Below are 27,392 nucleotides of genomic sequence, written 5' to 3' on the forward strand. Positions count from 1 at the left end.
AGTAAATTACCAAGACAAATAGCAAAATTCTTGCTAAGCTTCATAATGCGATCATTTTTGAAAAATGCAACTCTCAAAAGATGTACTCAGGGAGGAAAATAAAAGTCTTACAGGTATTATTTCCTAAATCTGAAACTGGTCAGTATAATGTCTATATAATGGAACAATGCTTACAGTATGAGAGATGAAGTGTTTAACTAATGCTATAGTACTTATAAACCTTTCTTTTTTGTCTTTGGTTTTTTTGTAAGCAAACATAAATGTTTAATTGAAAATTGCACAGCAATGTTAAGACATAATAGCATCCTGAATAAGAAAGTGTGATGTCTCTTTTAATAAACTGCCTGCAATTACTAACATGAACTGTAAGCTTTTGAAAATGAAAGGTAATATATAAATCAAATTACTATGAACTATGTGGATGTCCTGTGTGCAGCAAAGCATGGATTGAAAGCTATAGTACTGATGCTATTTAGTTATAAATACTTTGTCTTCTTTGCATGTCTGCTCTGATTGCTGTCTCCTTCTTTCTTGACTTGCATGTATGCTGTTACAGGACCACGCTTTGGAAATCAATGGCTCCAGAACAGCCTACAGTACTGTGTCTAGCAAATCTGCTGTGCCACTGGTTGGTTCTATGAGCACAAATGAGACAATGGCAGGCTACGTCAGCAAGCAAGAAACCAACCATTCACATAGCTCTACTTTTATAAAGACATCAGTTAGAACCTCCATGTCAACCCACTCAGTGGCATCTGATGCATCTCCGATTAAGGGTAGCATAGGGTCAAAGGTTGATCCCTTGGTTAGTGGTGCCAATAACCCCATCAATCAATTTAGCCCATCTAAGAATCGACTATATAACAACCCTGTTGGGCTTTACTCAGCAGAGACTTTGAACGAAATGGCGGAAATGCATAAGTTAAGCCTGAAAGGAAGGGCCTCAGAAGGTGGTCTTCATAGAGGGTATGTAAAATTCAAAGTTGAAATCTATCAATAAGTAGCAGGTGCATTAGATATGATGTAATTAACAAATAAAGTAGACAATAAAATATTGGGTTTACTTTATTAGCATAGATTCTCAGTTGCACCAGTGCAATTACTTATAGCAACCATTTTTTATATATTTTTTTTGCTTTTGCTTTTACTTTCTGACTAACTAGTAGACAAAACTAAATTTATTGCCCTTTGGTTGTTGTTTGTACCTGCCCTGGTGCTACATAGCTCTTATGTTAGTAAACAAGCCCATATATTGATTTTATTGCATATTATCTATATAAATCTTGGTACAGTTTATTAATCTTGCAGGATCAACCTATGGCCTTTCAGATTAGTTACCTATGTATTTAAATACTTTTTCTCTATGTACAGTGACTTCTATTATATTTACCCTGCATTACAAGACTGCCCTGTAGCTTAAGCCTTGAAATTAATATCCTTGTAAATTCAGTAAAATGCTTAATATACAGTTATCAATTAATATGAATTGTTTTTCATATATTTGCTTTATCAAAGTAACTCTTGGTAGTTGGTATACATTTTGGAGCAGGCTTGCATTACCCTTCCTGGCATGAGCAGTTATAACAATGTTATGTTATGGTTATAAGTTCCTTTGACCTTTCCAGCTGCCAGTCTCAGACTTCAGTTGCATTCTTTGCTCAGTCATAATGGTATCTGGTGTTTGTAGCAGAGTGCCTTCATTAAATGTCAGAGTGCTGTTTTAAATGTGTAAAACGTCAATGCCTTGGCTATTTAATGAGAGCAGCTAGAACAAGGTTTCTTCCTACCAGATGTACTATCATACTGTGTTATAATGAATATCAACTAAAGGGATGCTAATACTTGAAAAATCATTGGTATTTTATCCCAAGCGCTCGATGACACTTTTTTATTCAAATGCCTAAATTTTGAGCTACAGTTGCCTGAAATGATTGACCTGACTTATTAAGGAGCACTAAAATCAGGTTGCTATACGCTTGTATATCCTGACTTCCAGCCCTGCTTAGCCCAAAGAGTTCCATACTACTGAAAATTGTACATTTTGAAAAAATGTCCTCCCAAGGAAATCAGGGCCTGGAAATACTTACCAATAGGGTTTAGAAAATGTTGTCTGTATACTCCTGTATAATGTTCTTTTATATGTATAAGATAGATGTATTTAGAAAGCCTGCATTGATCTGGAGACCCTAACCTTCCTTGATAGTCTTAATAGTAAACGTTCACAATAATTATTATATCTCAAGTGCCCATCTCATCCATGCATTGTGCAAAAAAGCACTTTGCTATACCGTCCTTGCTAATGAGTGAAAAGTACTAGCTCATCCTCCATTCTGTTGAGCCAGTGACTGCAACACGAATACAGTGGTTTAGAGATAAGGGTGAATAAAAAAAGGGTTCATCGCTAAAATGTGATTCTAAAAGAAGATTTACTCTTTCCAGTTCTATTAGTACTTCCTTGTTTTTCTCTTTTTTATAACCTAAAGGGCTTTAACCCCTTAAGGGCAAATTAAAATTCCTTTACTTAATGAACCCTAATCCTATATTTCCTCTGCATATCAATAGAAGACCGATCCAATTAATTAATAGTGCAGAATTTTTGTGCATTTGTGGAGGGGCTTAGAAAAGTGATTATCTGTCCCGTGGCATCTTTTAAATGCTACCTCCTGGAGCACTAGCACAGTATCTGATGCAGTTTTGGCATTAACTGTATAGGCTAATGCGAATAGAAGCACTTATTACCCTGGTGTTAGTGGCAGTGATCCACCCACTAAGACACTGTGGGGCAGGCACCTCTTCTCTCATCTTAAAACATGGCACATACCACCATATTTAATAAAATGCAGTAAGTTTGCTCAGGTGCAGTAACCTATAGAAACCAGGAAGATGTTTGCTTTTAAACAAAGTGACCAGAAAATGCTACCTGCTGATTGGTTGCTATAGGTTACTGTACCTGGGCAAACTTACCTTTTATTACATCATCCCCTTAATCTTTACATATTTATATATATATTGTACTGTTTGGTCCCCCTCTCTGTGCTCTCTACGTGAGCTCTGCATTCAAGTTTTACTATACAAATTAAGATATAGATTTATCCATGCATTCATTTAGCCTTCTGGGTTTGCTGAGCAAGTAACAAGTATGAGAGAGTGTATATATCTGCTGTGAAAGATGAGCATTTGCTGTTTTAACATGGTTTTACTATGACAAACAAAACCAAACAACATACATTATTTATATTCAGTAAGTAATAACACTAGTTAATTTGATCATTTGTCCACTCTAGATAACAAATAGTTGTTTCCATATTTTAACAGAAGTTCACTGTAGAGGTTTATACTTTGTTCTACCTTAAACATGTCAAATGACGTACACGGATGAGGTTCACAGGATTAAAACAGACATGGGTCTTTTTTTTTTACCAAATGATACTGTTACACTGTCTTTGACTGTAAGCGGATGCTCAGCTGTTGAGCACATACCAAACATGGCTATATGACTATCTGCTTACAGGCTCCAGCTTGTTCCTAATATATCTCTCTAGATACTATAGCAGGCAGATATTTTAGATGTTGATAGAAATGACAGAATGTGCCCTATATTGTTAAAATGGGGAACACTATTTAAAAGAATGCATGAAAGCATCTGTAAAATATACATATAAAAGTTCTCTCTGGGGTGTATTCTGAGGAAAGAGCTTTGAGAAGATACCACGAGCCGAAAGGCCCAAAACTAACCAAAGAATATGTTCTGTCTAACTCTTGAACAGGATTTAATTTGCCCCTTTGAAATAATACGTTTGTGACCAAATTAATTATTACTCCTCAGATGTAATATTCAAATGCATAAAGGGAGTGTAGGTATTTAAAGGGTCAAATCAATAATAATATCCATATATTTCACAATAGGGGGTAGCCATCGTGTTACCTCTCTATGGGTAACCCATTCAAGTAGAATCTTTTTGCTTTTTACCTATAAATGAGGAGCATCACAAACCTCAAAATCAGTTTTACAATACTTTCCTTTTATTTTTAAATAATAACTTGCAAAATATATCTTGTAATTCCCTGGTGATTATCATAACACTCTCCTATTTATATTGTCCCACAAAAAGTGATAATAAAACACTTTGCAGACATAGGAATTAGGAACAAATCCAGAACTGTGCTGTTAATTACATTTTCGTAGAACCTTCTTTAAACTACTGAGTTCTGTTCCTGCACTACCTCCTTTATTTCTCTATAAATATTTATGTACCCTACCCCAGTGTCTGGGAAAAGTTTGGTGTTGCCGTTTGGGGAGTTTTATGAGATTTGCACTTTAGCAATTGATGAAATTGTATTGTTCATTATTAAGTTTAGGGCTGTACAGTCTGTGTTAGTGGTAGAGAGGCACATGATGGACTGTTGCAAAATAAAAGTGCACCATGAATAATCATGTGGGCATACACTGTGCAGAGAGAAGCCCAACCTGCAATCCTTTAGTTGTTACTGGACAACAAAATCCCAACATTGTCCTGCTGCAACCTTTGGTTTGTATAGGACAGTATGAGTTATAGTTCAGCACACAGGCCACAACTTAATATATATGTATCTAACATTGCTGATTCTTTTGGATTTACCCAGGGGTAGTTTTACCTATGGAGATACCCGGACAAAGTGGTTCTATTTAAAAATAGATGCATGTATTTATATGTGTGTATGTGTGTGTGTGCATGAATGCCCACCTACAGGGATAAAACACAATAGTGGCTTAAGCTGATATACGTAAGTAGTGAAGCAGTAAAGTGACTTATACTGGCAGGTGACAAATGTCTTTTATATTGTACTGTATTATATTTTCCACTCGGTGTACTTGGGAAAAATGTTCTACCAAAAGTGTGTTGAGGGTCAGCCAGAACACATAAAACCTGTATATATCTGGTGGGATAAACTGTAATCCTCACATTTTTGACCTATTACTCACATTAGTATTTCAAATATACAGTTGTTTTCTATTTCTGTTTGTAGATTATTACAAACATCCCTGTAATCTTTTGCTAATGCCAACTGCCCTTTAGATGTTATTTTGTGGTCAGTATGACTCTACCTCAAAATAATTATCATATCTTAACTTTATAAAACCTTAGATCCATCATTACATAATAGTTTCAATGACATTTAATTAAGACTGACTGCCATCTAGGCTATTATTTCTGGGATGACAGTTCAAAGCGAACAATCTCACCTTATCTCACAAATCACCAAGTGCAATCTTAGTAAAATAAGCAATGTTTTGAAATAAATGACACGTGCCAAAGAAATTCACTAATAATTGGAACAATTCAGAGTAGATCACAGGGATTAAGTAGGCTGTAGTTTGCAGTGAGTGGTGAACGCTCATTCTCCGTTCTCTGAATCCCTCTTAAATTGTCAATATTTCTGTTCTCTTTCTTTACAGGTTATAGCCAACACTGTTGCCAAGTTAGTATAACAAAGAATGCTCATTTTGTTTGTGTGTTACCCGTACTGCTTTTTTGGACAGCATGTATTTGTTACGTTACATAAATCAGATTTGAAATATCCAACATTTTGTTTATGTGTGGAAAATTGCCAAATATATACCACAAAGCATGTTGTAGGTTTGTGGTATTTCTATGTTACAAATACCAGCAAATGCCATTTTCTGACCCTTAATATTCCTTTCCCTGTTTTGCAACTAGGGCTGTATGAAAAATTCTATTGTGTGAATGCCTATAAATGGTACACTATGGGCTGATTTATAAATGTGCAAATCATATCTTTGCCGCAATTTGACTTTTTTTGCACTAAAACTCCCACATTTCAAAGTGGGGTTTTAAAACTTGAATGTTTGATATTTATAAAGTGCTAAAAACTCAAAGACCTTAAATATAAAAGTAAATTATAAATTCATGTATAAGTCAATGGGAGCTGTCCTAGCAATATGTAACCGATTTTTTCAATTCATGTTTTTCCTTTTTTTTTTGAGCACTGAAAATGTTGAGTAGAATGTGAATTTTTTCATGGTTTAATTATATTGATATTTCATATTCAAGTTTTTTTTAATAAATAAGTATAAACATTTCAGTTTGGTAAGTTGAGTTGAATTAGAAAAAAAATCACACCTAATATAGGGGAGTGAAATATGAGTGGGATATGGGCATCCTCTTGAAAAAAAATTGTTTCAGAAAAAACTAAATAGCATTATAAACTCTACATATTAAAGTTCTGATATGTATCCTCCCACTTGCAGGAATTGTTTTGGTTCTCATTGTTTAAGTACCTATTATATAGGGGGGAATTAGCATCTCTGCATTTGATTCTAATCATTTGCTCAAGGTGATATTTTGCAACACAATAGGTTATTTTTTAGAAGAAATTGTTTATTTTAAAATGCTTTTTGAATGAAATAACATGGATATGCCAGCTAGCACTGTGCATTTAGGTATAAAATATACCTGGAATTCCTTTTGTAACCTTGTTGACTTAGGTATAAACAAACCGATGAAAATGGAGACAAAACTGCATGAATATTATTATTTGACATTTTTAGTTACGAGCAGTCGGAGGTTCATTTTGAGTGTGCTGATTCTTGTTGCTTTGGAATAACAAAACAATTTAACCCATAGCTTTAATGGCTAATAACACATTGTATGCGAAGTGCAATGATTGTGTATTTGCATGTATATAGTTTTCAGTTCACTCTTATCATTCCTTCTTTTTCTTCCACACTTTAACTCCATCACTCACAACCCCCTTCACATCTGGTCAGCTCTGAGTTTGTGGAACGCTTCAACCCCAATGTGCTGAAAGACTCTGCCCTCTCCACCCACAAACCTATTGAGGTGAAGGGTCCAGGAGGGAAAGCCACTATTATTCATGCACAGTATAACACCCCAATCAGCATGTATTCCCAGGATGCCATTATGGATGCTATTGCTGGCCAAGCACAGGCCAGAGGCAGTGAGATGTCTAGGTAAGAAATCTATCACACTATCCTGCATGCTGTTTTGTATAATAAATGTAAGCACTGTTTCTCAGTTAGTCAAACAAGAAAATGCACAAATGCTATAAAAAATGTTAGTCATAATCACAGAACACTGCTGAATTTAATATGTTAAAAAATTGTGTATTTATCACAGCAAAATCAAACCCAAACTGAATTACGCACATGCACAACGTTTTCTATTATGCACACAAAATATTAACATTTCTATAACTAGCAAAGCTGCATCCATTGTTACAGTATATAATGTTCAGATATACCTGCAGCCAACAAAAATTTAGTATATCAAGCACTACCCCAACTAGGATTTAGTACACAAGATACTACAGAAGTTGATATGTATTCCACTGAGCCAGCCTATAGTACCACTTCTAAAAAGAACAGGAGTGTGTCACTTCTACAGCCTTGCATGGCTGTCTCATTGGCTTTATTCAGATGCAACATTATTGGACAGTCATTTCCACACATCGACCCATGTAATCCAGTCTTATGTTGGACATACCCACTATTGGATGTGAGGTGAGATTTAGGCTGCAGAAGGGATGGCTATTTCTGAACTTACAAGCATTTATTAATGGTTGCCTGTTGCTGTACTTCTATGCTGTCTTTCAGTTACACAAACACAAGTAACATGCCACCCTTTTATAGTAGTATTCATATTCACTTCAGTTTACTCTTATCATTCCTTCTTTTTCTTCCAACTCCATCACTCATAACCCCCTTCACTTCTGGTCAGCTCTGAGTTTGTGGAATGCTGTTATGTAATTCCTAACTTTCTCAGCACTCCATAAATATAAAATGGCATAAATACCTGAACTTAGTTGAAAATGATATATATACAGAATATATAAGCAGTATTAAGCAATATATAGAAAATGTTATATATAGAGATATATAGATATTTTATATATATATATATATATATATATATATATATATAGGGGCCCATTTACTTACTCACGATCCGGCCGAATGCGTCTGATTGCGTTTTTTTCGTAATGATCGGTATTTTTCGTTACCAATACAAATTGTGCAAAGTTTTGGCCGCCGCTTACGAGCGCTCAATACGAAAAAGTTGCGACAAGATACGAGCGCATTGTAATGGCTACGAAAAACTCACGTTTTGTCGCGCAATTCGTATTGGCAACGAAAAAGTCGCGACAATTTCCGAAAAAGTCGTAAAGGCGCCGAAAAAATTGCAACAAATACGAAAAAGTCGCAAAATGTTCGTTTTCCAATCGGATTTTTCCAATTTGGATTCGAATTCGTGTCTTAGTAAATTTGCCCCATACAGTATATCTATAACATTTTCTATATATTGCTTAATACTGCTTATATCAAATTTACGCTCTGGGTGCCAGTGGACAGGACCACTAAACAGCATGATTTATTAACTAGTCTACTATGTTAAGAAATATGGCAGAGCTATGCATCTATACGGATATGATCATATTGCACTAAAATAAACTAATTGATAATACATTCCACTTAAAAATAGATTTTGTTTGCCTTTTATTTCAGTGTCAGATTTTACAGACATTCTCTTCAGAAATAAGCCAAGTTAGGCAACAGTCATAGACCTCCAGTCTGCTAGTTAAAGTCAACAAGAGCTTCACTTATATCCCAGTGCTCCCAGGCCACTTACTTATAAAAGATATAAAGTGTATATATATAATGTGGTTCTATGTAAACAACATTCTATTACTGATATTTTATGGATGTCTACCCTTTTTTGATTAGCAGATATAAATAGGCAGTTTCCCAGAATCCCCCAATGATGTCACACGCACACAAACTGCTCATAAAACATTAACTCCCTCGTCAGTCATGCACAGGTCTCTAGATAACTTGAGCTGCTAATTGATAATGATACCCCGAGAGCAAAGCAAAGAAGCTGAAATTGCAAAAAGGACGTAACTCAATACTGGAAATAAGTATCAGTGGAATAATAAATAATTTTTACTGACTGCAATTGCATAAATAGTTATAGATATTCTTGTGTCAGCTAAGAAAACATTTACAAGGACTTAACTTCTAAATGTTTTGATACTAAATATATTATTTTAAACATAAAAATAAAAGAATTTACCTCAGCTTTATGAATTTATTTTTATGGTTTCTTTAAGCTTAGATTTGTTGCCAGTGCTTCTCTGTGTCTTTTTATGTACAGAGATCCTTCATTTAGCATACAAACATGCTAGCCAATCAAAAACATGTATGAAACATAAAAAGTACCTACAAGGATCAAGTTTTGAGAGTCACTCATGGCTATCCTATTGCAATGGCTATGCTGTCTTTCAGTGAGGCTTGCCAATTGCGTATTCTGTATGGATATAATATGAAAATATAATATGAAAATCAGATTTTTTTTAAAAAATCAGGGGGATGATTTATGAACGTCAAAAACATTGCAAAAGCAAGCTATCAGTAAATAGTTTTAAACATTCTACTACATGTTAAAAAAATCAAGGAACGAGCCAATGTACTTGTGTTCAGCACAAATGGTCATAAATCAACCCCCAGAGATTTAAAAGTAGGCACTTCACACATAATGATCTTTGTTATAATAAAAATTCACATGTTCTGTAGCTTTAAAGCAAACAAATATATGTACTGTAATATAAATTACATTGCAGTGTTTTTGTCTGCTCTTGCACAGATAGTTTGCATGGTAGATACTGGTCTTACCATAGACTGCATTTTTGTAGCCTTGATTGTTGAGTAATTGTGAAAAGTATGTTCCTAAGCAAAATGTGCTTATTATGAGCTTTTATGCAACATGGTTACTGGGAGTGGAGTTTATCAAAAATATTATCTGCAGATTCATTAACAAACTATTGACTTTAATTTTAAACCTACACTTTACACACAGTGATTTATACCTATATAGTCTGATTGGCCAGAAGACTAAACAATAGGTTATGCAATACCTAAAAATGCATTTATGGATCAATTATCATCTCACTGATCTGTTCTTTTAGTCCAGTCACTGAGAAATGTGGTTACTATGAGATACTTCTGTCACTTTTAGGAATATGTTCTTTTGTTAGATTAACTGCAGAACAGCATTCTACTGCTTCCAATTTAGCAACAGGCCTTAACTTCCAAGCTATCATACCACCCAATGCTGAAAATCAGTAAAAATTGATCAAAGCTTAAGATGGCCATATATCTAACGATGATTGTTGGCAAGGTTGTCAAATGAGCAGATCACCTATATGTGAGGCCAAATCAGGATGATCTGATTATTGGTGCGAACCTAAGCTCCAATGCAGTCCTCACCCAACAGCTTATTGACTTGTTATCCAATAGGTTTTTGGCCAGCAATCATTTAGACAGGCCCTCTTCAGAGTCTCACAGACTATTACATTTAATAAACTGCTGACTCATTCTGGAGGGGCCAAGTTATCAGCTTATATTGACTTGATTATGCCCAGCTCTATACAGATCATCAGGCATAATTAAAACCAATTGATAAATTCAAGTTTTCTGAAGTTTAATTTTTGTGACTTATTGATATTAAATGAAAAAAAAACTATTTTAATATTATTAATTAATTAATATTATTATTATTATATTATTTAATATTTTTTTAGAAGAATTCTAGGCATTGTATAAAATATATAAAAATATATGCAATATATTTTCAGAAGTAGTAATCAAATGAACAACTACATTTCTTAAGGGGAAATAATTGGATTTGGAATAGAATATTCCATCTCTATTTTTTACATTACAGATTTGGGATTCAAGGTAGAGTACAAATAAGGATACTAAAAACACTTCTTGCTAGGAATAGGATATATATACTAGTGGTGACACTCCAGTTAAATAAGGGTAGAATTTTTGATGAACTCATCTCCTGTGTAATTTTATTAAAAAATCAAAGACATTTTCCATAATTATTGGACCTTTTCCTTGTGCAGTTAAAAACTGACCCATTTCATTTAAAGTACAAAATCTCCACAGTGTGGTGAATCAAGACATTTGCGCTAATAATCTTCTTGATGTAATATATGTTTTTGTTAACTTCAATTGACAATATTCTTCTCTTCTTTTTTCTCTTTATCCATTCTTTCCTCATTAACTTATTTCTAATACTAACCTCTCTCTGTTGTGCCCATCACTTCACCATTATGATGGCTACCAAACCTTAATGCTCTTTCTGTTGGGTTTGGTGAAATCAATCACAGTGGCTCTGAATCTCAACTGGTGTAAGTAGACAATCCTTTCTAACTAGATAAAAGGATAGGATACATACATATATTTTTTGTAGGTGCTGATTCGTCATTGTGATTCATTTTTTTTCCCCCAGGTGTTAATTTTGAACAAATAAAAAAACAAACCATTATCTTTGACAGTAATTGTATTTCAGCATTCCAAGTTTTCATATATATATTTAAGTATTTTCCATTTTCAGGTATCTTTTTTATACAATTGAAGTAAATCATGTATCTAAATACCTGCCATATATATTATTATTATTATTATAGAACAAAAACTCATACTGCTTTTCAGGTGCAAGATGGCCATCTTATGAAGGAGTAAAAAACAATAGTAATATAAAAAAAAAATTTTAAATGATAATGTTCGCATTTGCTAAATTCTCACAGTTGCCAATTTACTTAGCATTTTTGTGTTGAGTATGATGTGTGGATGCCCATAATATAGGCAGTATAAACCTCAATAAATGTGATTAGAATTTAAAACAAATCTAGTGCTTCAAAGAAATGTTTATAGGTATTTGATATTATAGGGTAAGGGATGAACTGTGTATTAAATCAGTTAAATAAGCCAAAGTGTATTGGCACATACACATATATATCAAGTTGTTTTTCTAAATCCAGATCAGTCCACAAGTGTAATATTAGAATTTTAATGACCTCAAGGAAGGCATTAAGATTGGGTCTGTTATCAGAGTCTGCAGATTCAAATTAAAGTGGGCACATTTTCTGATATAATCAGCTCCCTGGATCATTGTGCATGTGTGGAAAGACACAGTCCTTATGGAAAGACCTGTGGAAATTCCGCTAACCTTGTTAGTTATATAAATAACCAATGATATTATCTGAAATTAGTTTACATTTAAGCTTTAAGATGTGAACATTTCTCAGGTTTACTTCTTGCTACCAGCAAAGGCTACAGTATTTTCTGACTTCAAGAACATCATGCTCCTTTGATAAAGCAAACACGTAATCATTAGTTATTATGTAATATTTGAAAAATCTGCTGGTTGATGATATTGGCACATTACAATTGTTGAGCATAATATGTCACTGTCATTACTAAAAAATGCACATACTGTCTTTTTTTGTCCCTGCAACTTACTGTAGCCTAGTAATACTTCCAGGGCCAACACTATTGTCCTGGCTTACATTACCAGAAAAGAAAGAGCCACTTCTGTCACAAGCAATGAGATGGGCATGGTGCAATATATCCACAGGTTCAGGTTATAGAAGTGTTGTGCTGATCTGAATTTCTGGCCCTTGTCCAAATTAAGGTACAGAAGAACAGGAACAGCACCTCTTGTCTTTGTAGATTAAAATGCCTTTATTGCAAAGTTTTTTGGGGCAAACAACAACAGCAGCAACGTTTCAGGTCACATAAGACCTTTTATCAAGCTTGATAAAAGGTCTTATGTGACCTGAAACATTGCTGTTGTTGTTTGCCCCAAAAAACTTTGCAATAAAGGCATTTTAATCTACAAAGACAAGAGGTGCTGTTCCTGTTCTTCTGTACCAGGATATGCCGATGGAAAGTGGCCATTGGGGAACCTGCACTACTTCTAGCTAATCACAAGGCTTGGTGCTGACTACTACTCTCCAAACCTTGTCCAAATGAATGAATACTCTTCAAAGGAAATGTATGGCAGTTGTATACCCTGTCTCTGAAGGCATTAGTAGTGTAGATAGAGTAAATCTGGCCATATATGCTAAGATCTGTTCGTTTGGTGACCTTGCCAAACAAGCGGATCTTCTTTATCTTCACCCTAAGGTGGGCAATATCGGGCTAATTCGATCGTTTGACCAAATTATTGAATTGCAATGGTGCCCATAGGCTCTGTCCCAATTCGAAAGGAAAATCAAACCTGCCCAATCAAGATCTGGCCAATTTTAGACCAGATATCAGGTAGACCCTTCGGGGGTGCCCATAAAGGGGCAGATAATAAGCTGAATCAGTCTGATGGACCTGAATCAGCAGCTGAAATCTGCCTGTGTACTGAAAACTGAAGGTTTGCCCAACCATAACACTCATTCTATGGCAATGACTGTAGATATTGGTGTTTTATAACTCCAACAATGACATGTGCACAGTTTTCAGTTTTAGCAAAATGAATATTAAGTGTGTAGTTGTTTATGGGCCTCTTGCACAAGTAACAGGACCTCTACATGTGCTTGCTTAAATTTGCATATGTTTGCCTTCTGTTATATTTTTATTATGTCCCAGCCTCTCATGCTTTGTGCACTGAACAACACAGCCTAAATAACAAAATAAAGGATAGTTCTGATAAAACACCTTATTTCTTGCTTAGATTAAAGACATGGCAGGAGAGGGACGGGTTAACTATTCAAACATTTCTAAAATACTAAACAGCCTTCATTCCAGATCTTACAACAGTATGATTTATTAGACTGTCATAAAACTATGGTAGTCACTCAACCTTGATGTAGGTAGCTATGTTTAGCACCTTAAATTGCAATGTGCACAGACAGAAGTCAAGGAAAAGGCTATGGTAGTGTTTTCTTAACTGCAAACTCTGCAAACACAACTTGTTTCAATTACAGTGCGTTTAAGTGGCTTACTAACTTTGTAACTTCACCGAATTCATGACATTTCATAATTAAAGCAATCCATGGAAAAGTCCATATTTCAAAGCGTAAACAACATGTCAATCCCATTGATAAAGCAACACATACAATTATTCAATTCTACAATTAGATGAAAGCAAGTCCATGTTTATTATTCTAAAAAAAATATTGTTTAAATAGACATAAATTCTTATACATACATTCTTATTACTGTACATCCTATCCACTTGTCACTTTTTTTTACAAAACTATTGTGTTACTATAAAGATAATATTTTAATTGGACCACACCATAAGGTCAGAATTTTGCTCCCCTTATTAAATGTGCTTATTGATTTTATACAAATGCTGAATTTTACGGTGCACATTTTCTCAACTAAAGGCTTTCCAGTTACTATTAAGCTACTATAGCGTGTTGTTTTTCTGCTATTACTGGACACTACAAATAGTATCAGCAGTTCTTTAATTTTTCTTCCTTAAACTCTGAGAGACTCTCTCATTTTTGGTTATTGAATTGATATCCTTCATTAAAACTGTAAATATAGAGATGGTTACCAGAAGCAGATACAGATGCTGGATGGTTGATTCAACTTGTAACTCTCTATTTATTCTTCCCTACTGACTCATCATCTTACAAACTTAATTTTCTATTATTTATCCTGCCATTAAACCAGTTAGCCAGCTTTTCACTAACCACTTTTAGGGGCAGATACAATCACGAATTTGAATCCCGAATGGGATAAATTCGGATTGGATATGAAAATTTCTGAAGATTGCAAATATCACGAAAATGCTTTTGAAAAAATCGTATTAGTCACGATAATATCGTATTGACGATCAGAAAGTCACGGCATTTTCGTACCGAACGATTGTAAACAGCGGGAAAACCTTTCCGATTTTTTCACGCAAGCATATGAAAAAGTTGCGCGGGTGACGAAAAATTTGGCGAAAATACGCTCCGAGCGCTCGTGTCTCATAGGTTGCTTCGAGCACATTGGCTAATTCATTTAGACTTCCATTCCAATAGTGTAATCAGTTAGCATGAACATTTGTTTCAGTTACTGCAATGCTTTAACCAGTTAGTTTCAATAAGATTCAAGAGGCCCAGCATAAAATGTTGATATTCGGACCAAGATGATGAATATATCCTCTTAAAAAATGGTATTTTAAGGTGCTTATGCGCGTGGGGGGGGGGGTTAAATAATCTGCTTGTGTGAAACTGGGTAGTATTACCAAGTCATAACCCAACCATTATTATTGTAGGCAGATTATGACTTTTCAAGGTGCTATGACAAAGAAAATGACAAAAACAAATGTTGCATGATTAAATGTAAATATATTAGAACTTTGTATATTTACATTTAAAATAAATATTCTGGGCAGTTGACTTGGCAGTTTGATTAATCATCCACATATTGTGAAATTTTGTTTTAATTATGTTGCAGCTTCATGCTAGTTACAAGCCTGCTTTCCATAGCTCTGTGTTTATCTTCTGCACTCATACAATATATACCAAGAACCAAGAGTTATTGTTTTATTGTATTTCTTCTTTTTCCCTTATAACAATAAAACCTCTTCAACTAACTAATAGGAAAAATATTAGTAACTAATGATTTTTAATTTATATTGTTAACTACCATAATACAAACATTATAATTCAAACCATCTATCTATCTATCTAACTATCTATCTATCTAAATATATATAACCTGTCTGTCAAAGAGGTTTTGTTGCCTATGTACTTTATTTGTACTATATATAACATAATATATAGTATGCATGATGTGCCTTGTATAGTATTATTTAAAAAATGTTTTTTTTTGTCAAAAGATATCACTAGAGTTTGCACTTATGGCTTTCTGCCTATGTACAATTATTCTCAAGCAGCCATGTATACATGAATGGTGTTGTTGCTACAGTTTAGGTGCACCTATAGATGATATGTGTTCTGGTATTTATTTTTGTAGCTGTATTTTTTAATGTGTTATTACATAACTCTGAAAGAGTTGCTAAAAGCAGTTTATCAACTATTATCAGCTTCTTCATACAGTACAACCTTATGGCTCAATTATGCATTTCAATAGCTTGTACCCAAGTCTATCCAAATTACATAGTACAATTACTGAAGCAATGTAGTTCTAAATTTTTTCTGTCTAAAGCAGGCCATACACACCCCGATATTATCGTACAAAACCGTACCTGGAGTTGTTGTCACTTAATTAATTGCATTTTGGTTGCATTTAGTACCTGCAACTTATTGTAGAAAATGCAGCTAAACATGGCCTTAAGACAGCTTTTAGTATTGTAAGGTCAATAGTATTGGAAATATATGTGTAACAAAATAGTACTATAGCAAGATGATATAAAATATGGATTGTTGTTTTTACTATTGCAGAATAGACCAAGATATATATAACTGGATAGACATGTAGATATGAAGAACTCATGTTATGCCCTACTGGTTTTTTTTTTATATCACTGTGCCCAGTGTATATTGAATTTTATAGTGGATTTAGTTGATTTTCAGATAATAATCCTGCTGGGTGTAGCTTGATAATTTATTGATTGTAAAATAACTGGTCATGTTAAAAATCTCAGCAGAATGCAGCCAACAGCAAAGTATTAGGTTTGATCAAATAGCAATACATATAATGGCTGTTTATCCATAAAATAACTTTGCTAAAACTAACATGATTGTGAAGACGTAAATGTGTTCTGCTCTACTGTATATGTAACATAATTTAAGGATATTTATGTATGAGATTTGTAATCCAGAATGCTTGGGACCTAGGGTCTTCTGTATAAGGGGATGGATCTCCAGACTGTAACCCTGCCAAAAAAAAACCTATTAAATAACCCAATTTGTGCCTCCAATAAGGATTAATTATATCTTAGTTAGGATCATATACAAGGTACTGTTTTATAATTACAGAGAAAAAGGAATTAATTTTTTGACTACAATGGAGTTAATGGGAGATGGCCTTCCTGTACTTTCTGAACTTCCTGAATAACGGGTTTCGGGATAACAGATCTCATACCTGTATTTCATAGAGGTAGTTAGATATACAGATGGAAAGATGATGGAGAGACAGATAGAGCTATGTCTGTATTTCAATGCTCACAGATATCTAGTTAATTAACATGTATTGTAAAACACGTGAAATATTTTCCAACACTACTGGTTGTTTCAGTTTTCCTAAAATGCAAGGCCTGCAGCTTCCACTCCACTGCTAAAATGGCTTCATGTCTTTTAACAGTAGGTGAATTCAGTACAAAGTGCAAATTTTTGTGATATTTTGACTAATTTCTCAATTGTTCCCCTAATTTTATGTATGTAAGCTGTTTGACTTTGGTCTTGTATCTGCATGGTAGGGAGGCCTTAAAATTTTTATCTCCTTTTTGGCAATTTCCAACTCACTTCTCTGTGCGTTACAGTAACCTCCCTGTTAAAGATCCTCTCGTAGACATTGCTTCTCCAGTGTATCAGGCTGTGCTTAAAAATCAGGGCAAAACTGAGAGTGAAATTGATGACTGGGCACGTCGTGCTGCCAATCTGCAGTCTAAGTCCTTCCGTGTCCTTGCACATATCACTGGAACAGAATACAGTGAGTAATACAGTTCTAATGACTTTGCCACTAAAACAAATAAAGACAAATTAAGACAGATAAAAAATGGTTAAATTGCTGCTTTATAAGAGATTTATCTTAGCCCCATAGGCTTACCTCTGTATATGGGAAACAATACTAGCATTGACAGTGGCACTACCATCCAAGAGTTACCTGGAGCCCCTCTCAGCCATTAAGGCATCACTATATCTCGCTATGCAAATGAAAAATTGGGTCAATGCATGAACATATCCCCTGAATGCCCCAGTTTGTGTAAAAAGAACTGGTGGTGCAAATTGGAATATCACAGCTGGCAGCCATCCAGTCCAGACATTCAGGGGATGTCCACCTTTTGGAACTTTACCTGTGGACAAGTGTCCCAATATGAACAGCCCTTGTTCAAGGAAGGATAAGTAAAGGAGTGCATCGCTGATGTTGCCATGCTCAAAGTTTCTCCCCATCTGCTCCACCACTGTACACCACTGTTTTTGCCAGTATCGCTTCTTCAAACCAGATAGCAGTTTTCCCTAAAAATAGGTGCCCTTTAAATGTAGACTTCTGTACCAAATAGATTGTGTTTCTACCATAACAGTTTCTTATTTTATCAAATTCTTAAAGATTAGTTTTACAGATTAGTTTTAATTTTGTCTCTGATAGTGGATCATTATTAATTATAGCGATCTACTTTGCTTAAAATAAAAACTGCAATAAATAAATCAATGCAAAGTGGACTTAGGTTCATTTTGAAACCTAAGTGGTTTTATATGTCATAAGTTAAAATGGACAAAAATACAATACAAAAATACAATTATACAAATATACAGTTAGCAGATGTATAAAACTAAGGTTGAATGTTGCTTAGCACATGATCATTTTTATAACACTAGCAAGGAGATTTTATAGAATGTGTAGTTTTATGGTATTTTTGTACTGTTATACATTTACAGCACAATTTGGCTATGCCCATGTTGAACCATAGTGAAGAGCGAATCTGTCTGCACTTAAAAAAAAATGTAATGTTTGTTTTTCTGCCCGTGAATTTTTTTTTAGCGAAACGCCAAAAATTATGTGCGTCAACAATTTTTTGTTGTGCGCTGAATGTTTCCATGGCAAATTTTTGCATCCGTTTCACGAAACAATCTGCCAATGCGAAAACATGGAAATTTGCCGCAAATTCATGCCTGGCGAAAAATTTCACTCATCACTATTGGTCCACAATTCTTTGGGTTGTTACACCATTCATCCTGCTAGTTTCATGTTAGGGGCTTATAACATAATAGGAATGCTATGTCTCAAAATAATGAAAGCAACAGTGGGAGACTAGGCTAGAAAAAACCCATTCATAGAAGACAAAATAGGAAAAAAAAGAAAAATGAAATAATGGTTTAGGTTTAGGGTTAAAACTTCAAAAAATTAGGAAAGCCTTATTTTTTTTTTTTATTTTGTTTTCTCATAGTGCAAGATCCTGATGAAGATGCATTGAGAAGAGCAAGGTAGGCAACTAGCAGCAAACCAATCTGGCCATTTTAATTGATAACAAATGCCTAAAGCTCTGAAGCATAATTAATAAACACAAATTAAACAAGATTTAACACCACGATCATTTGCTACTGGCTTTAATATTGGCAACTTACAAAAAGACCTGATCAGTTACTAGTTTGACATTTGCGACATAAGTAGTCATAAGTGTTCGCTTGATAAGGATTCATCTATAAATTATGTGGTAGTGCTGAAATCATGTGTGCAATTTATTTGGATCTAACTCCTCGACATAATAAAAGATTACTCAGTTCTCTACTTTATAAAGACAATGGTGGGTTGGTAGGACAGCATTGTTTGTGTTTTTTATTCAACCAAATTTATCCAAGATAGAAAATGGTAAAAATTATTCCATTGGGTAATGCAGTATGGCCAAATATCCATATAAGGAGAAGGTCATGTTAATTCAACTAAGAATTCCTCCTTTGGGTTTGATTGCATTATAATTATTTTATGTATACCCTCAGCTAGTAAGATGGTACATGCCACCTTTTATATGCAGTCAATTATTTTTGTTTCCCTGTTAAATATGCCCTCTTCAAGACTTGCAGACCATCCTCTTAAAAAGATTTAAACCATACAGCTTAGATGTCAAGCCTTAACATGAGCTACTCATTTAAATCATGCAATTTAAATGTAAAATAAAGCATTTGGAAGCATATTCAGCTGCAAGGTTTAAAGTGGGTGAATCAGTTGTGACCTAAATTCTGATGAAAATGATTAATATTTTATGAATAAATACAGACTAATAATAAATATAGCATATACGAGAAAAGAAAGAACAGACATTGACAGTTTCAATTCAGGATTCAGCCAAACTCTAGGCTTTAATGCAAGATTCCGATCCAGATTAATCCTTATGAAATACAAACTTCAGTTCCCATGTGCCCGTTGGTCCTTTGAAGACTACACAATATTTCTCATGTATCCTGATATTTTAATTTTATAAAACCATTACATTTAGTTCATAATGTGCAAATTAAGGTTTGGTTCAAGACAACTGGGATTGTAAGCACTGATAAAATGACAAGTTCTGTAAAATGCAATTATTCTCTGATAGCCCAACTGGATTTCAGAATAATGGTGCAAAACAAATAGGGAGTGTCTTACCAGCCACCAGTGATCCCCTAGTTACAAATTACTTTTACTGAATCATTTTCATTAACCTTATAATTATCCAAATAAATTGCCATACTTGAATGCAGGGGAGCGAAGGTCACATTCCCTAACCCCCTTTCTTTATTCCTCCTCTTTCTTTCTCTCTCTCTTCCTCTTTCTCTCTCTATCTCTTTCTTTATGCCACAGGGAAAAGTTTGAAACGGAACGTAACAGCCCACGCTTTGCCAAATTGCGCACCTGGCATCACGGCCTTTCGGCAAAAATGCTTAATGTCAAAAGTTAAATGCCCAAGTGTAACACAATATCTACTGAAAGGCAATGAAGCACACTAAATTGTACTATATCACTAAGCATTAATGACTTGCCATATACATAAATATATAAATATATAAATAGAAACCACCTGAGATGTTTTCTTGCAGTGAGTGTCATGACTTTTTTTCTCTGTTTCTAGTCCTTTAACCCTCCATTGTCAATTAAAATAAAATGTGCTTGTAAAGACAACATTACCTGCTTTGTGTTGCAATTAAATATTATATTTCTATAAAAACCACCAGCTAGTACACTGATAGCCATTTTATTTATGGTGCTTTAAATAAAAATACAGTAACCTTTGTCAGGTTTTCTGTGGCCACTGCATTAGAAGATTACCTTGAATTTGGGAGGTAGATATGCATAGGTTTGGTTTTTGATTTGACAGGATAAAGTCTATGATTGCTGTTTAGGTATGGAATAGAAAAGATATTAGAAGTTTTTGGTAGGCTTTGGATTGCCTAAACAGCTCAACTGAGGTGTATAACATAAAGGTGATTTGTGGCAGGGGGAAAAAAAACTATTTATTTCCTCTTTAAATGCCATCAAAGAAGGTTTTATCATGTGTTTCCCTACCTTCCCATCCACTACAGCTACAGATGAAAGGCTAGGAATGTTCCCAATTTTAACCCAATTACTCTCATAGTTGCATTTGCGGTCAGTTGAATTTACATAAGCAAATAGATCTTAATCTTAAACTCCCAGCATCTTTAGTCAACAAGGAAGTTTCACATCCCTGCAATAGTGTGTTTGAGTTATTTATATAAACTTATACTATGTTTGAAGTTTGCTAATGTCCGATATAAGAGTTTTTAATGATATTTGTAAATTTTGAAGCCCTAAAATAGACAGATAGGCAGTTTAGAGATATGGTTTGTTTTTGGATGGATTTAGTACTTCTGATTTAGATTTAGTCTTATAGCTGTTTGCCTATGTGTAAAAAAAAATCTGCCTTTAGCTTATGCCCTATAGAAAGAACTAGTTATAGATATAATTTTATATGTATATTACCTTATCCAGTTATCCAGATAGCTAGTAGTCATATAAAGCAATGCAGTATGTTATATCGGAGAAGAACACTTGTGTCATGAGTTTGAATTACTGTGTATTGGAATATATATATATCTCTCCAGCAGAAGTTGGAATATCCAATAGCAAACATGATATGTAATTTAAAATGGTACACTATTGAGTTGCAGCATATAGGACTGGACTATATAGCGCTTTGGCCTGCTTGACTGAACTTTTTAATAGAGGACTGCGAGACTTGCTAAATTATTTCTAGTCTTATGATCTTTAATATTAATATGATCAGGATGGTTATACAGTGTATACAGTGAATTTGTAGATCTTGCAAAGTTTTTTTGACTTTAATGAATGCTAGCCCCGACAGCATGCTTAGAAAAGATTTTTATGGTGGCTCAGCAGGTATTATAGAATGTTTTACAACCAAAATTCAAATTAGTATCGGCCAGTCTTCATGTAGATTTAAGTCAAAGGTTCACTCAATAGTCAAAGCAATGTTTGTGTACTAGAATATATTGTTCTTCAGGTTTGCTTGTTTGCTGTCAAAGCTTCATTCTAGACTCTCCTCTAAGCCTGTGCTCATACTTTGCTCTATGAATAGTGGCACATTTTGTGTTTGTGACAATAAAATTTTAAATAAAAATCAATGCTGTGCTTGTTTGCATTAATTACCCAAATATAGTGATTTAAAGCAACAGCACAATCATGCTTCCGGGTACAGAATACATTCTTATCATGAATTTACATTATAAACATCAAGAGATTTGGCTGTAAAACCTGACATTGTGAAGTTCAGGTTACCAGGAATGCACCAAATGCACTACCAATACCGATATATTCTGAGTCACTATATCTTAATACTATAATACTCACTATATATTAATAGCAAATTTAGATCAATTCTACAGACCCATTACCAATGACGCTATTATTAAATGATATGCATTTTAAAGTACATTTATTTTAAGGTTGCCAGATCGTTAAAAAAGCAAGTATACTAAAATCCAGCTATGGGGCATCAGCTTGGTTTTTCAAGTGATCTGGTAATCTTAATTTACTAACACAGAGCCCAGGTGCTCCAGTAAATCTACTCTTAGTAAAATAGCAGCCCTTTGCAGTGTACTTAAATTGGCTACATACAAAGCTTGTTTACTGATTTCTTGTATTTAGACTGTACAATAGCTTGTACATATGTCATCCTAAATTTAATTAAATTAAACTTATGTCCCAGTGAAGTAGGGGTATCCAGACAGTGGTAACCTGAGTGCCCAGCTTGATCTGGCTTGAAATAATTACATATGGGTCGTGTGGTTTCGTATTGTACCAATTCCTAGCCAGTTATTCTGCTAAGCAATTAGTAATATATTAGGAAACTTGATCCAAGTGTGGGCAGCATTAAAATAATGACAGCAAAAGTCTCACTGGTTGCTATGAGATACTGTACTCTCTGTGTTAGAAAATGTGTAATTCTGGGTTTGATATCAAAAGGTAGATAGTGATATTGTATTTCTCCTATTAACCAAAACCCTTAGAACCCTGCCCCTGACTCTGTCCCAAATACATATGTAGCCTACCATTATGCACAAACACCAAAAGACAGAAATGTTAAAATCACAGAATGCCTCAGTAAAGGAAGGTCTAGCAGTATGCAAGTATGATATGCAATGATATGCAAGTATATAGACAGATGGAAGAAGTTTCACCAACTTTGAAAATCAGCTCTGAGGATCAGCCTTGGTGGTTGCTGACACTGGAACACTGATATGGACAAACAGTTTTGGCTAGATAATAATTATATTTATCTAAGAGGACTAACAAGTTCACTAGATAGAATGTAGCACATGGGCAATCTACAACCAAAAGTAAACCCCAAAATTGCAAGCTTCTGCATCCATGAATATGCTGCCAAGAAGCTCTCAGTAAACTTAAACCAACCCAAAACCGACCATTAAGGTAAATTTGCTTGATTAGTTATAAGATATAGGAATTGTAATTGTATCTGCAGTGGTCTTGCCTGTTCAGTTGTACTAACTGCTTAAACTGCTTCCATCTGCTCACAGTTTCCCATATCCCCATAAGATTTACTGTATATTAGTGGTTAGACATGTTGTATTGTGGGAGTTTACAATGCATGCAATGCATGCCGGTAGAGGTCAATTGCATGTTAAACACAGCACTATGCATCAATATAATCATCTAATTCATAAGAATAAATATATATTAAACCCAACTGAGTAATTTGTTTGTCAGTCTACTCCAATGATTTTGCCCAGAGCATGCATATAATTATTTACTTGACTAGATCACACAGAGATGGCACTGGGTCATGAGCTGTAATGGACCAAATTATAGAAGTAGAATTAGAGAATGAATTATGGATATTTCACCATTCGCCAGGGAAATTCTAGAACATATATATATACTGTATATATTGCATATTTAGGATTCTGTCTGAAGATTCAAGGGACAAGAAATTGATTAAATGATTAATCTTTAAAGGTATATTGTTGGCTTATACATACCCTCCTCTGTGCTTGTTTTCATCTTAAGTGTCTTTTGTCTACATTATCGGTAATTCTGCTTCTACTTTTATGTAGTCAACCCCTGTGTTACATTCTATGTTCAGCGTGCTTTAATAGATATAACATAATCTGGCCTTGTTGCAGTAGTTGGTATTATACATTAAAACACTAAAAGTTCTAGTTGACCATCCCTGGTTCATATCTCAAAATAAATGCAATAGCTATATATTGAAAGTTCAAACTTAGTTTACAACTGACAACTTTATAATATTGCTTTAATTCGGCTTCACAAGAGTGTATAGGTACCTTACATATCTGTTGTCACCATTCACTGCAGTTTATTGGCTTAACTGATATACAATACATACAGCTTGTGCGTTATGCAATTAAAATAAACACATAGAGCATGAGCTTCCTTCCTCTCTGTAACAAGCTCCCTCAGTTTATTTGGCTATTCCAAACTAACCACTTGTACAGAGAAAGTTCTGTAAACCCTGCAAGAGGACTTGACTTGCTTTCTTGCAGGATGATTTGCTGTCAAAGGCCTTTGGCGTGGGCTGCTCCGTCTTTTAAAAAACATTACTTTCTTAAGTGGCTAAGAAAGAGAGACTGGCTCACTTGTCCTGAAAATATCCTCACTGTACTGTACTAAACCAGCATGTGATCCATACAAACAATAAACATTATCATTGCGTCTCCATGTTTTTTCCCTTCAATGTATGTTTCTTTTTTGTCTGGGTGTCATTTTCTCAGGTACTGCATTCCAAATAACTGTTTCAGTACTTTGACAATTTCTATGAGTTGCCCATGGACCCATTGGCATGCAACAGAATTTGCCTTGAGCTATTAATGGGCAAGGTCAAGCAGGTTAACCAACACTAGGGGAAATATATGAAATATATTATATACAATTACAATTTAAAGGGAAATGGATTGAGTATTCTATGTTAAAACAGAGTATATTATTATAGGCATTTTGTTAACCTTTTGTACAGAGTAATCAGAACTCTACTTATGAAAACAGATTAGATGCTGCTTCAAGGAGCACCAAGGGGAGCCCCAAACAGCATTCTTAAAGGGTCACAGTGCAATTTATATAGGTGTGTCAACAAGCAAAGTTATGATACATTGCCAATAAAATTCATTGTCTGCTGCACCCCTACAGCTTGATGTCTGGCATAATTCTAATGAGCTGTGTCAAGAATGAGCATGCTTAGCTGTCTTCTGAATTAGCACTATAATTATCAACTGTGCTGAGCATTGTAGTGCATAGCTATGCTGGAAAGTCTGATATATGTCCATCAAAAAGCTGTTTAAAATCTGCTTTGATTAATTGTAAGGCCTGTTTCATAAAAAGAACTGCAGGTATTTTCTTTAATTGAGAGGTAACTTTAATAATCTAAATAAGGACATTGCTTTACATAACAGAAAAAAAAATAGATACATAGTAAACAAGAAGCTGTAGGCAGCAGACTGCACAGCCCGATAGTCTGATATTGTCATAAGCTAATAATGAATTCCTAGCCTGATTGATTGGAACAAACCCCAATCAGATATTGATGTGATTGCTTTGGGCCCATATTATATATTTTATCATTTTAATGCAGAGATAAATAGTGTGTTATTGTCCTTGTATACTCTCAATACTTATTATTTCATATGGACACACACCTATACATAAATACAAATCTGAAAATAAAAAGCACATTTTAGCTGAATAAAAGTCCATTGCAAGTTTGTTAAATCAAAATTTATGAGAAGAAATTCTGTCCAAGGTCAAGATAACCTTCCCTTTATACATGGTGCTTCAGCATAATAACCATACTAATTACTGATAGCTGCTATCAAGATACTGGACCATGGGAGCTTTAATTAACATGCTTTGCAACCCTCAACACTGGGCTTGTACCTTTAGAATTTCAGAAAGATTTACTGGGAGTTTCTTTAACACTTCCAATTTCTCCTGTTTCTTTCTTGGTTTGCCCAAGAATTATTCTTATAATGGCAGTTACCTATTGTAGCCATTATTGATCTAAACAATGAATGATCCAGTTCAATCCATTCATTACAATGAAATAAAGAACATGTAAAAGTAAAACAGTATTCCCTCCAACATCTTCTCGTTGTCTGTTTTTGTCTAATATGTTTTGTTTCCTTTTTCAACTTCCTTTCATTTTCTCTAACTATATAAACTCCCCTGCCAACATGATTCAACAATATTCCACACATTCTGTATAGGTGAATAATGTAGTACTGTAGAATGGACTGGCATAGAAAGAAACAAAAATAGAGCAAAATGATAAATAAACAATAGAGGCCTAATGCTGCTAGAAGCCTGACCCAACTGCTTGCCTTACTCTGAAATGCACCAAGAAAACTGTTTGCCCCACTGGACACGCTTCTGATTTCTTGCTTTGAGAGTGATCTTTGACTTATAATGCATGCTCTTTGGGTTCTTGGTATATTATTGTACACACCTGTATGTTCACTATTTAATCTCTCCATTTTACAGTATTTCCAAACCATCTACAGAATCTTTAGGAAACGTGGGACTCACCACAAGCCAGGGTGACAAAAATTGTTTAATGCCCAGCTAGAAAGTCATTTTTTCTATTTAATGACAACTAAATAAGGATAAGATTTTTGTTAAGAATAAATATACTGTAGATTGATATAACTATAATATTTTTGTTACAGAGTAGCATCTAGAGGCATCAAAATTCATTTCTGTAGCTGTGTGATAAAAGTTACCACCCCAACTCCCTGTTTAAACATTTTTTAGATTATAGATTCATTTTGGTAAAGTCATACAGAGACCCAATACAATTTCAGAAAACAGAATGACCCTGACCTATGGAATATCGGTCATTGTATTCCTAAACGAATGGGCTTCTGTGGTTTACCTCTACAGTTGATTGTAAATATAGATACAAAAAGCATTAATGGGGAATAAAAGGTAGGGGGTTAAACATTATATTTCTGCAGAGATAGACCTCAACATTGTTCTGGCTTTAATAATTTTAAAGGAACTAGAAACTGGCTAGAAAAATAACTTAACATTTTATTATCCAAACTGCAGAAACATATCAAATGAAAATGATAGCACAAGACCAAATATTTTTCCCTGGTTAGGTGTGTGAGTCATGGTCCTCTTGCTAAACATTCTTTCTCTCTTCGCTGTAATCATTAATATATTTGGTGCTGGAGACCCGTGCCCTGAACAGGATAATAACCCACCTTAATGAAGCTCTTCTTGCAGCTCATTCACCGTGTCCCCTTCTTTCACAGCAGCAAGGAAAATGTTGCCAAATCTCCAGAAATAAGGTAACTCTCAATGTGTTTTTGTATAAGAGTTTAACTGAAAATCTGAAGTTTTTTTTGCAGATAACTTTTTTGTCAACTCCAAAAAACCTTATGGCACCTTACTGTGAGGAATATTTGGATGCTTCGTTTGCAAT

At 34.5% G+C, this 27,392-nt stretch overlaps 1 protein-coding gene across 22 annotated transcripts in view; it reads left to right on the plus strand.

The window, feature by feature from the left end:
• The window catches only part of ldb3 (LIM domain binding 3), a 108,119-nt gene that overhangs the window by 43,172 nt on the left and 37,555 nt on the right, over positions 1-27,392 (plus strand). For 8 of the 22 annotated variants that reach the window (XM_031904923.1, XM_018095316.2, XM_031904925.1 and 5 more), the window contains exons 5-8: positions 557-966; positions 17,247-17,416; positions 18,873-18,909; positions 27,223-27,258. In XM_031904923.1, coding sequence (XP_031760783.1) covers positions 557-966; positions 17,247-17,416; positions 18,873-18,909; positions 27,223-27,258 — 653 coding nt within the window. Of the gene's footprint in view, positions 1-556; positions 967-5,437; positions 5,461-6,769; positions 6,974-11,196; positions 11,218-17,246; positions 17,417-18,872; positions 18,910-20,260; positions 22,060-27,222; positions 27,259-27,392 lie in introns of those variants that run through there. The other 14 variants (XM_031904924.1, XM_012966283.2, XM_012966284.2 and 11 more) reach the window with 7 other exon arrangements.

This window comes from Xenopus tropicalis, chromosome 7 (assembly GCF_000004195.4).
Source record: "Xenopus tropicalis strain Nigerian chromosome 7, UCB_Xtro_10.0, whole genome shotgun sequence".
In the NCBI taxonomy this organism is placed as follows: domain Eukaryota; kingdom Metazoa; phylum Chordata; class Amphibia; order Anura; family Pipidae; genus Xenopus; species Xenopus tropicalis.